The 12,920-nt window shown below is 38.9% G+C and overlaps 1 protein-coding gene across 1 annotated transcript; it reads left to right on the top strand.

The window, feature by feature from the left end:
* The first annotated feature begins 6,621 nt into the window (after positions 1–6,621).
* On the top strand, positions 6,622–11,849 carry LOC143886184 (pyridoxal-phosphate-dependent serine hydroxymethyltransferase, putative (DUF632)). Its single transcript, XM_077390137.1, has 4 exons — positions 6,622–8,332; positions 8,451–8,644; positions 9,022–9,245; positions 10,709–11,849. The coding sequence occupies exons 1-4, from the start codon at positions 7,657–7,659 to the stop codon at positions 11,490–11,492; spliced, it is 1,878 nt and encodes a 625-aa protein (XP_077246252.1). The 5' UTR covers positions 6,622–7,656; the 3' UTR covers positions 11,493–11,849.
* Positions 11,850–12,920: the final 1,071 nt, after the last annotated feature.

Genomic DNA, 12,920 nt, shown 5'->3' on the forward strand with positions numbered 1-12,920 from the left:
AAGCATTAGAGAGCCTCCCCAAAGTCCAAACTCCGAGTGGTTTTTTTTAACATTTGCTCATGAGCGCAAGTCCTCTCCTCAAGCGTACTTCTAGCTGGGACCAATGGCAAGTAAGGACTCTAATCCCTCTTATAAATAGAGGCACAATCTCTAAGGTATGGACTGTCAACCATTTTTGCATTCAGTACCTTCTAGAGTTCTCATCAGAGTACTCACATTAATATTGTCAGTTCTGACTTAAGCATTAGAGGGCCTCCTCATAGTTTGGACTCTAGGTAGTTTTTTGACCTTTCGCTCTTGAGCGCAGGTCTTCTCCTCAAGTTTCCTTCTAGTTGTGACTAATGGAAAGTGAAGACTCTATTCCCTCCTATAAATAGAGGCAAATCTCCAAGGTATGGACTTTTAGCCAATTTTGCATTCAGTCAATTCCAGAGTGTTCATCAGAGAGCTCATATTACTACTGTTGGTCATGACTTAAGCATTAGAGGGCCTCCTCAGAGTTTTGACTCTGGGTGGCTTTTTGACCATTTTCTCGTGAGCGCAGGTCTTCTCCTAAGGTGTGATTCTAGCTGTGACAAATGGCATGTGAGGAGTCTAATCCCTCCTATGAATAGAGACACAATCTCCAAGGTATGGACTTTTAGCCATTTTTGCATTTAGTCAGTTCCAGAGTGCTCATCAAATAGCTCATATTACTGTTGCCGGTTCTTACTTAAGCATCTGAGAGGCTCCCCGGAGTCCAAACTTCGGGTGGTTTTTTTATTGTTTGCTCGTGAGCGCAGGTCTTCTCCTCAACCGTGCTTGTAGCTGGGACCAATGGCAAGTGAGGACTCTAATCTCTCCTATAAATAGAGGAGAATCTTCACGCTTTGGACTTTTAACCATTTTTGCATTTAGTTAGTTCGAGAGTTCTCATCAGAGTGCTCATATTATTATTGTCGGTTCTGACCTAAGGCATCAGAGAGGCTCCCTAGAATCCAAACTTTAGGTAGTTTTTTTACCGTTTGCTCATGAGCACATGTCTTCTCCTTAGGTATGCTTCTAGCTGGGACTAATGGCAAGTAAGGACTCTAATCCCTCTCATAAATAAAGGCACAATCTCTAAGGTATGGACTTTTAACTATTTTTGCATTGAGTCAGTTCCAGAGTTCTCATCAGAGGCATATTATAAATATACTTAGGTCATGTTCCACCAATGGGGGGGCCCTTTCATCCGATTTTTGCAAGGGCACCCTTGAGTTTAGCATTCCTCATTATATAAATGAAAATTTATTTAGTGTACAACATGTAGCTGCACTTAATGGTGATACCACATATTTGCCACCCTTGATGGTTGATCCCTTATAAAGTTGGCCGTTTTTGGATAAAATCTCTTGGACCGCACCTTGTTTGTGCTCACACCAGATAAAAACTCTTTATAAACAAGAAAGAGCCCTCTATGTAATTGTCCATTTTTCTAGAAATAATTTTTTGTTGATTTTTTTTAAAATCTTTTCTAACCATTTTCTTATTAAGAATGATAAATGTATGACATAGACTCACAATCATATGAAAATTGATTAGGTCTATGACTCTTGTTAGCCTTAACAAGTTCAACCCATTGCCCTAAGGCAACCCTTGTGGATGAATCTAACCCCTTGGTCGACGGTCGTAAAAAGTATGAGCCTTTTTGGACACCCTCTAAAATTTATACGCATAGAATTCATGTGTTTTATTTTAATTGCATATAATCTTATATGCAGATAATAGTTAAATAGCTTTATATCTATCTTAGTTAATGGGTTCCAAAATGGCCCTAACTTCCCATAAGATTAACTTAAAATAAATTTATTTGCAAATGATGATCGATTTAGCCATTAATTCTTTGTAGACATTAATTACAGGTAGGGCTCTAGGTAGGGCTCTACTGCTCCATAAATTTATATTCCCTTATATCTTATTGCCCATACAAGGATACAATATCGTTCCTATGGTGGTAGTTTATACTCTCTTATTTCTAATACTTAATCCAAACTTAGACTAAGATAAAAGAGAGTACTTTCTTAGGAGACGTGGTTTAAAGCATGTGTAGGTGAACATTAATGTTATTCAAAGTATATATTATATGTAGGTATATAGGAAAATGGTCTTTAGTCTATTCGGTGGAATCTGTTTTGGTGGTCGCAACAGTTATGGACTCTAGTGTGGCAATGATAGTGGCACCAATGAGAGATGCATGCATGAAGACTCATACTCAGCAATGACAATAGGAGATTGTCAGTTTTCTTCTTGCCAACTGAAGGATATAAAACCTAGTGCACCGGAAACATGGGCTAGGCAAGGACAAAGAGTTAGATACAGGAAGTACGGGGGGGGGGGGGGGGGGGGGTATGGGGAGGGTGATGGACAACACCTATCTAATAATTAGTACTTTATAATGCCTGGCATAAAATGTGGCCGCCAATGATAACAGTTATTAGAGTTCCAACTGTAGATGAATCTTTTGGCTATATAAGTTAGGATTTAACATACGATCTCATGGTTAAAAGGAAGTATTTTTAAGATGCTTTATTCATTAATTGTTAGCATGCCACGATCTTATAAATGAGATATCTATTTTAAGCCTCAATCTTATAAATGGGATTTCTTAGCAGATGTACTCATGCATTGCTTATTGAAGGGCATCCATCTTGCTAACCAAATAAGTGTGCCACATATATAATGAGTCATGTCTATGTATTAATTTGCTGCTCTCTCTCTCTCCTTCTTTCTTTTCTACCTACTTGGTAACAAGCGGCCACACACTCTAAGCTTGTGCCTCCTCTGTTTTTAAATTAGTCTCTCTCTCTCTCTCTCTCTCTCTCTCTCTCTCTTGTCTTGTTTCTTTTCTGCCTAGCTGGTAACATGCACCCACACACTCTAAGCACGTGCCTCCTCTGTTATTAAACTAAACACACACACTCTCTCTCAAACTACTCTTATTTGTTGAGTAAAACCTAATAAACGCCCTTCATATATAGCTTTCATTTTGAAAAATTCCTAGTATAAGAGGAATGATACTCTCTTAATATGAGAAGCCCATGAGAAATTGATTGTGGACAGAAACTGACTTGGCCCACCCGTATGAGCTCAACTTGATTCAGACCCTTTATTTAAGGACCCTCATTCCAGCAAAGAAATTGAATGTGGAACATTCTTCCTTTTTTTTCATCAATTTGTAAGCAATAAAGAAACTCAAATTTTCAACTTGAAAAGGGAGTGCAGATGTCAGCTTTCAATTCATATTATATTTTTAACTTACTAGTAAACATTAAAAAATATTTAACAGATCTGTAGATTTTGGCCTTTCTAAAATAAGACTCTCAATCTGTAAGTAGATCTTCATCGATTTAATATCACATGGGAGCAACTTTCTGTTAGTGATTTTGGATTTTCAAAATAATGTATTTTGCATGTTTTAGTGTTTTGGAAAATGTTTTATCAAAAGCGTTTGGAAAAAAGAAAATATTTTCTTGGAAAGATTTGCTTTTACGAAAGGATGTAGAAGTGTAGTTGAAAAGATAGTCCCGTACCGGATGAGAGAAAGGAAAGAGAATGGCTTATAAAGCACTACACTTCTCTAATACTTATTGATTGTACATTGGGTTGAACCCATGGTTGGACCCGTGGGACGGTGCAACGCACCGTTCGCAAACGAGCGCATGGGCAATGGGCTATAGGGCGCATAGTGGTGCTTTTTTAGGCGCACTTTGCACTTGGTCAAATGGTTCGTAGGCCCATCAAGCCGAATGGTTTGGTTGGGTTGGGCTTCGGTTCGGACCTAATGGTTGGCCCAACAGGCCCATAACTCCACGGTCAAAGAGTGTGATCAAATGGGTTGTGTCCCTTCCCCTAACGGTCAAGTGCCAAGGGGTGTGATCCACACCATAGATGGTTGATCTAACGATGACTGGGTTGGAGAGAGGTTTTACTCAAACCAACAGTCACCTCTAGGATCGATCAGGACCGTTCAATATCAATGGGTGTGATCTAACGGTCAGATTTCAAACATTCTGAAAAGGTGCACCAGGTGGTCTACAAAATGTGCAGAATTCAGTCATTTCATAACAGGAAAACAAATTGGCAATTCTGACAGACTTTACACTCTCTTCTACACTCCTACAAAATCCCCACGTATTTCTACATACTGTTTTTCTTTTGTTTACTGTTCTAGATACTGTTTTTCTGCAGAAACAGTATCTAGAAATTTCTCTAAAGCTTGAAATTTCGGAAGGGCATTTCGGGTTTGATTCCGCTAGTGCGACGCGTCATCAAACATTAGTAGGGCTTCCCTACTAGGCTTCATTGTATCTTGGAGGCAATTCGCGGATCCCCTTTGTATACTACTAGTGGGGGCGAATCTTGTCTTAAGGAAAGTGATATCACGTCTTGAAACAACAAATTTCTATTTTCTATCAATAACAGTACCCTCAATTTTTTCCAACACTTTCAAGAGGTTTGGTGAGGATATCATCAGATTACAACATTTCCTACTGCAAGATAAAACAAAAAGAACAAAAAAAGAAGAAGAAGATATTCAAGAGCAACTTTGAAGAGATTTAATGAGGATATCAGTTTCTTGATTACGAGAGAAAACAAAACAAATAACAATTAATTCAAGCGCAACTTTCTCTCACACAAAGTGATAGTCTAACTCAATGTGTTTTGGTCTTCTGGTATGATAAGTGACTTTTCTAGTCATACTTATGGTCATGATAGAGCCTATCAAATGAAAGACGTATCAACGAGACGGGATAACCTGGGGATCCCCCTTCTCCGTTTTAAGGGTTGATCATTTTTCTTGTAAGTTTATTTAGGTCATGTCCTTTGGATTTCTAATAAAATCATTAGGTCCAACTTGGGGCCATAGCACAAAATTCCTGGTTAAAAAAATGATGGGCCATCACGCTAATATCATGTTGGTGGCCATTTCTCATAGTATCATTATAGAGGGAAAGATTTTAACAGAAATGAAAACTCAAAATCTTCTCTTAATTAAGGCCCCTTTTTTCTTAACTAAAACGTAATATATGAATGGACTTATCTTTGCAATGAAAAATATGCACGAATAAAATTACAAGTAGGACCCACTTGTTTGATCCAAACCCTTCATCCAATAGGCATTGCTATGGGTGGCCATGGATCATGATCCATGCTCATTGGACGATTCTAACCCTCCAATTTTTATACTAGCGACATCGCAAAAAGGCATTTTGTGGCTGGCTGTTACATACGAGAGCAGCCACCTCCCTCAGATGAATTAAATCAATAAGACAAAATCTACTGAAAAGTGAGACTGTGGGTGCTCTCAATTGCAACAGCCAGCCGTGAAGTGCCTTTCTGAGATGGCAGCTAGCAAATCCCTAAAAAAAACTTGGTCATCCATCATGTAAATTCCAATTTATTCTGATTTATTATATTCGCGCCCGTAGCTAGATGCATTTTTAAGAAATTACTGTGGGCCGGCCTTATTCGAAGTCCCAAACCACTCATTTGTTGGGCCCCAATGCAAATAATATGTGCCCCAAAAATGATCTCCATATGATGATCATCCCAATCATCTCCATAGAATGATCCTAGTCCTCTGATATGTTGAAGGAAGCCACGCTATAGAAACCTCTACATATTGGACGGTTAGGATCACCCTATGGGAATTATTTTTACGCATGGTGTATTTATTCAATAGGGTGCAACTCGGGTCCAGTTCAACACGAACCCAACGGGTTCACCTCGAAAAAAGGTCAGGTCAGGTTTGGATTGAGTTTTCCTAATCCTATTCCGGTTTGGTTTCGGTAGAAGGTCTGGGCAATCCGACCCGAGTGAAAGCTAACATTTTTTATGAAATTTTTTCGTAAGCTTAAAAACTCGGGTTGGATCGGGTCGGGTTGGGAAAAAGGGTTCCCGGGTCGGGTCGGCCTCAACGCGATCCAACCTGACCCAAGTGGACCCCTTGTATTTAAGTTAGGGCCCAACAAAGGAATGGTTTGGATCTTCGAATATGGTGGGGCCCACTATAGTTTTTTTTTTTAAATATGAATGTAAAATTTTATTTTATTTGCTTATAAAAATGGGTCAAATACATGTTTTCAATAGAAAATCTCATGGTAAATTTCAGAGAATATTTTGGTGAGATAATCAACTTGTTTAGCAATTTTCAATGGTCAAATACATGTTTTCAATGGTCTTTTAATAGAAAAAATCAGGGTAAATTTCAGAGGATATTCTGGTGAGAAAATCAACTATTTTAGTAAATTTTACAGAAATAGTCTCAGCTTTCACTAGCACATCTTCCCAAAAAAGCCAAGGTCTTGGATAAACAAGTACATTTCCCAAAAAACCTATAATATCTCCCTAAATACCAATCTCCATGCATGCGTTAACTAAATTAAGCGTTTAGAATCCCGTTGAAATCTCAGATTGACCAAAATACCCTCCACCCTCTTTAATGAAACGCACGCTTGCTTCGCATTAAAAACAGGCCAACTTACTTTCCCTTTTTAAGCGTATCAAGAAAATATTCCAGGGGTAGTTTGGTCATTTGATCCCAAATAAACATATCTCTTTCACTCTGCCCAATACCCCATTGTTTGTTTGCTCCTCAAAACTGTTGTTCTGCCTCTCTGTTTTCACTTCCACCAAAAAAATTCATTTGCAGAGAAAGAGAAACAAAGGCAAGAGAAAGGGGGAAAGGTTGAAACCCAGATGTGATTTCAAAGGAGCAAGCTTGTATGAAGTTTAGACAAGAACAAAATACAGAGAAGAAGAAGAAGAAGAAGAAGAACAAGTAAGTTTCAGAGGCAAAAGAGTCCTTTTTTTCATTGAAAAACAAGGGAGAAAAAGATACAAAAAGAATACCCAGATGGGATTTCAAAGGTTTCGTCTTTTCTGAAGAAGAAACAAGAGTTGAATACATAGAAGAAGAAGAAGAAGAAAAAGATATAAAGTTTGGCGAAAGAAGGATTATTTCTAGTGGCAAAACAATCAGAAGAAGAGACCCAGAATACATTTCAAAAGGAAAGCAACCACTTTTTCTGGTACTACACAAAGAAAAAGAGACCCAGAAGAGGTACAAAGCCAAAGGAGCCATTTTATTTTATTTTTTGAAATACAAGGGAAAAAAAGGAGAAAACCCAGATGAGATTCAGGAAAAAAATCAACAATTTAATCATAAAAAGAAGGTAGACTGTGAGTTTTCATTGGAAAGGAGACACCTTTGCAAAAAAAAAAAAAAAAGGGTTCAGAGCCAAAAGAGTTATTTTTCTTGTTTTTGAAATACAAGGGGGAAAACAAGAAGAAAACCCAGATGTGATTTCATGAAAAATTCAACAAGTTCAACATAAACAGAACGTAGACAGTGAATTTCTGAGAAAAAGGAGACACCTTTGCAAAAAAAAAGGCAAAGAAGAAGAAGAAGAGACCCAGAAGAAGTTCAGACCCAAAATAGCCATTTTTTTAGCTTTTGAAATACGAGGGGGAAAACGAGATGAAAACCCAGATGAGATTCAGGAAAAAAATCAACAACTTCAACATCAACAGAAGTTAGATAGTGAATTTCAGTGAAAAAGGAGACACCTTTGCCAAAAAAAAAAAAAAAAGGAAAGAAAAAGAAGAAGAAACATTTGTTCAAAGAAGAAGAAAATGGGTTGTTGTTATTCAAGACTACAGAGAGAAGAAATGGTAGTCAGATGCAAAGCTCGCCGGAGATACATGAAACAACTAGTCGCTGCCCGGCACGCCTTCTCCGCGGCCCACACATTCTACCTCCGGTCACTCCGTGGCACCGGTGCCGCCCTCCTCCAATTTGCCAATGAAGAATCCCATTCCAAATTTATCAACCATCATCTCCCCCCTCTTCTCCCTTCTCCACCCCCCACCCCCCTTCCCCCACCCCCACCTCCACCCCCTCTAAGCCCAAGCTCAGATAATTACACTTCTTCATTAACTTCCTCTCCTCTCCCACCCCCTCCTCCGCCTCCTCCACCCCCTTCAAGTTGGGATTTTTGGGACCCTTTTGTCCCTTCTTCTTCAAGGTCTAATACTGAGGAGGAATGGGAAGCTACAACTATTGTATCTGAAGTTACTGTTACCGCGGCCGCCGTGGTGGAGCCAAAACCACTTTCTGTTAGTGCTAGTGGGTATTCAAAGGATTCTACTAGTGAGAGAGCTATGGTGGTTTCAAGGAATAGTAGTAAAGATTTTAGTGAGATTATTAAGGAACTTGATGAGTATTTTCTCAATGCTGCTAATGCTGGAAGCCATGTTTCCTTGCTCTTGGAAGCTCCAAATTCTGGGTTTTCTAATCAGAGACCAACAAGCAAGTGTTTTTTGTTTATGGGTCATTTGAGATTTTACTTCTTTTGTGTTTTGTTTCTTTGTTATGATCTAATTTTTTAATTCTTTTTTGTGGGTTTTTCTCACTTTTCTTTTTGCAGGTAAGGTGTATAACCATGGGAGGAGTTTGAGTCCATCTTTGTGGGCTTGGGGTTCAAATTCAAAATCAGGCAATTTTAGTGGTTTTGGGAGGTTGGGTGAGAGTGGGAGTGATATTGGTGTTGTCAATACAAGCCATTGTTCTACAATAGAGAGGCTTTATGCTTGGGAGAAGAAGCTCTACCAGGAAGTCAAGGTATTATTACTTCTCAATTAGCATTTCTTCTTAATAGAAATGTAACTCTGTTTTACTCTTTTTGTTTCATAAATTTTTTTCCCTTTCTTTTGTCGTGCTTTAGATCAATTGAACATGATTTCTGCATTTTCTTTTCCCTTTTGTGAGCTCTGAATTTTCTCTCTGAGAATTTGTGCCAGGTTTAACCATGATTCTTCTTTTGTCCCAAATAAGAATTCATGCTCTTCTGTTTCTTCTGACTTCATTATAACCTTGATTTTCTTTTCTGGGTCCCAACATTTTTAAAAGGAGAAAAAAGACTGGCATGCCCCTGATATCTATATTTCTCAAATCTTTTGCTTTCCTTTTCATTATATTTGTTTCCCCCTCTTTGTCAGAATGCTGAGAATATGAAAATAGAACATGAGAAGATGGTGGTATTACTAAGGAAGCAAGAGGCAAAGGGAGCTGATTATATAAAGGTTGAAAAGAGTAGGAAAGAAATTGAGAGGCTTGAGTCTAGGATGATGGTGGTCTCTCAAGCCATGGAGAGCACCTCTGCTGAAATCATAAGGTTGAGGGAAGTAGAGCTCTACCCACAGCTCCTTGAACTGGCCAAAGGGTTAGTGTTCTTACCATATTTCTGGTTCCTATTTTTGTTAAATGGTTTTTCTTTTTTTCTTTTCCTTGTTCATGGTATGGAACTTACATACATAGACTGCCTGTGTTTTTTTTTTTTCTTTTTTGACTGACTACCTATGTTGCTATTCTGATTGATGGTTGGTTTTATGTATGCATGTTGACCTCCTCTTTTACTTTTTCTTTTTGGCCATGGCTGTTCTCCTTGTAAACTTAATGATGTTTGCATGGTTAGTAAGGTGGCAGGGTAACGCATGGACCTGCATCACAGGGTTGAATAGTCAGAGTTGAATCTGATCCTTTAGGAAAATAGGTCAAAAAATGAAAAGGACTTTCCTTTGACAAAAGTAAAAAAGATTTGCTTTGAATCAGGGTTGACTCATCTCCATTTCTGTATGAGTAGACTTAGTTCGTACATCTTATATGTAGTGGAGCCCTGCTGAACCAATACATGTGGGCACTACCTTGATTAATCTGGAACTTTCACAGGTAAGACCCACCTAGGATTGCCTCTGGCCTAGAATTTAAACTGATCGAGGCGATCCCAACCGTCCAATTGAGAGACAGTAGAAAGAATTGCAATCATATATGTTCAAAGATTGATGATTATGATTGTTTGATCAGATTGATTTTTATGCAATGCACAGTCTTAGGCATGGCCCACCACATGGATTGCTCATGGTGGATCAAATGCTAACAATTGCAATGTGTTATAGTATGGTGGAGATTTTGGGTCATAGACCACCCATGGTGGGCCCCATATAGTGTTGTGGTCCCCACACGTCAAATATGTGCCATATTTATTGTGATGGAGTCAGGTCCAGTTGGAACTCTCATTGCATGAATAACTTGAGTTGGTAAGCCATTTTTTAAGCATGCTGTTGTGTCTGCAGTTTATTTCTTCTGTTTAGAAGAAATTGATTACTGCTCTCAGTTTTTCTAGAGAGTTGCAGAACTAATATTCCTTTTGTTGTTCTACAAAAAATGGTCAAAGAAATTTATGAACAAATTAAGACTCATGTTCTTCCTTTTTCTCTTTTGGAAAGGATTATTTTATTCTTCAATGGTTAAAGCTATCCACTGTTCCTACACAGACACTGTTTAAATAAAAAATTCTATAGTCTCTACTTTATTTGAAGAAAATCATGTGAAATTCAGTTTATGAGTTCGAAGTATAGTGTGATTTGGCACTTTATTTGGCAATTTCAGTAGGTTTGGTAAACTAAATCCTTTATCTATGTTTTGATACGAAGAACAACATGTAGCCATTGATTAAAATCAGTAGCATTCAAAACCTTTTCATAAGGAGTTGCAAACACTTTATATGTGAGATACTTTAAACCAAGATTGCTATTGATATACTACTCCGAGCAACGGGTTTCTGTTGGTTTCTTTCTGCCAATTATAATCTGATTGAAAAAAAAATCTTTTTAACTGGAACTACAGATTGATGTGCATGTGGAGAGGCATGTATGAATGCCACCAGGTCCAAACCCATATAGTTGAGCAGATCAAGTTCCTCAACAACATCATCTCGGGGACAGAACCCACATCCGAAATACATCGACAATCCACTCTCCAACTCGAGCTCGAAGTCCAACAATGGCACACGGGATTCTGCAATCTTGTCAAGACACAGAGAGACTACATCCATTCCCTCACAGGCTGGCTAAGGCTCTGCCTCTTCCAATTCAACCACCACCCACTTACCAAAACCCAACAAAACTCCTCAATCTATTCTTTATGCGAAGAATGGCAACTAGCCCTTGATAGAATCCCCGACAAGGTAGCTTCCGAAGGTATCAAGAGCTTCCTAACAGTAATTCACGCAGTAGTCCTTCAACAAGGGGAAGAACAAAAACAAAAGAAGAGAATGGAGGGTGCATTTAAAGAGTTAGAAAAAAAGGTAGCGAAACTGAGATCCTTGGAGTGTAAATTTGGCCCTTATTCGATGGAGGATTCGGGACCGAGGACACATGTATCACCAGTTGCGGAGAAGCGAGCGAAGGTGGAGGTTTTGAGGGCCAAGGCCGAGGAGGAGAAGACAAAGCATGAAAAGTGTGCGAGCGTGACAAGGGCGATGACTCTGAACAATTTACAAACGGGTTTTCCGAACGTGTTCCAGGCCATGACAGGGTTTTCTAGCGTTTGTATGCAGGTGTTTGAGTCAGTTTACAACCAACCCAAGAGCTCTGATCAAGGTCATGACTTAAAGAGGCTACTAAGTTGAGAAAAGGAACTCATTCTAGACTTTAAGACTCTGTAAAAAGAAAGACTGTTAATTTTCATAGAAGGGTGGTCAAATTTTATCTTAGATATAAATTCTGATGAAGAGGATCTTCACAAGTAGCCGATCATCGACAGATTTTGGAACAGAGAATTGAATCGTCGCTTGGATTCGGTCTGTTACAGTAAGCGAGAGGGGCGCCTCTGATGTGTGAAAGGTATATGTAAATTTTTGATGGGATTTATACCCATAATTGTCTTCTTACAGGAAAGCCTTTTGATGGGGCTCTAGCTTGTTCTTCTTTTCTTGTGTTTGATTTTAGGGAAAAAAAGATTTCATAGAGTTTGTAACAAGTGAGTGTTCTTGTTCTTTGTTGGTTTTTATTTACTTCATTGTTTGTTGATGTGTTATGTTGTAAATGGGGGGATCATGATTGAGATACAAGGGGGAAAAAACGACGCTTTGGATCATCCAAACAATGTGGGCCCACATTATTTGGATATTTTTTGGTAGTGTTTGGATTCGGGTATGGGCCCACATTATTTGGATGATCCAAAGCGTTCATTTGATGGGTCCTGACATAGATAGGGTGTGCCCAAAAAATCAGCTCCATCGGATCATCCTAACCCGTCAATCTATGGACGAACCTTCAGCTAAGGGGGCAAACCTTAAACAAATTGAAACTACAGGGGTGTATTTGTCACGTTTTAAACTACAGGGGTGGAAGTGGATATGTCAGGGGTGTAAATGTAAATATCCCTTTTATTTACTTCATTCTTTGTTGATGTGTTATGTTGTAAATGGGGGGATCATGATTGAGTAGTTTACAGAGATCAGAACCGTTCATCTAGTGGGACCTACAGACGCATCATAGCCCGTTGATCATTTATGTGTTTCCAAGTCAGTGATTGGATGGATAGGATTGCATGGTAAGAATTGAAGTTTGCGCTTCCAATGATGGGCCCCACAGGATGAAAATCTATATTCGGCACATATTATCTCAATCAATGGACCCACTTGGATCGGATCCATCTATGCATGTGTCCCAATCCATTTGAATCCTAATTTGGTTAAATGGATCCTAACTGGGTTGGGTTCTACTCGGTCCGCTATGTGGAATCTACTTTCTGTATGTTCACAAGGAATTAGAACATTCCTCGGAGTTCCTCGGAGTGTCCTGTCCTACCATTATTTCTGGATAATTAAAATTTGGGATTTGATTGGGGCATAGAGGTCACTTTTCAGCAGGTTTTGTCTTATTCATTTAATCCATCTGAGGTGGCTGCTCTCTCTTGCAACAGCCAGCGAAGCCGCTAGCAAATCCCTTATGCTCTGTTTGGTTGCCAGGTTTTTTTTGTGCGTGGGAGTTTTGTGGGAGAGTAAGTTAAATTTTGGTTCCATCCCATGTTTGGTTGCCTTTTAGCACTAGGT

The sequence above is a fragment of the Tasmannia lanceolata genome, unplaced genomic scaffold (genome assembly GCF_043159265.1).
Source record: "Tasmannia lanceolata isolate RefF3 unplaced genomic scaffold, GAP_Taslan_0.1 ptg000011l, whole genome shotgun sequence".
NCBI lineage: Eukaryota > Viridiplantae > Streptophyta > Magnoliopsida > Canellales > Winteraceae > Tasmannia > Tasmannia lanceolata.

Coding starts and splice junctions, on each gene's coding strand:
- LOC143886184 (XM_077390137.1), top strand. CDS start 7,657: ATGGGTTGTTGTTATTCAAGACTACAGAGAGAAGAAATGGTAGTCAGA. Junction 8,645..9,021: donor AGCTCTACCAGGAAGTCAAG/GTATTATTACTT, acceptor CCTCTTTGTCAG/AATGCTGAGAATATGAAAAT. Junction 9,246..10,708: donor CTCCTTGAACTGGCCAAAGG/GTTAGTGTTCTT, acceptor CTGGAACTACAG/ATTGATGTGCATGTGGAGAG.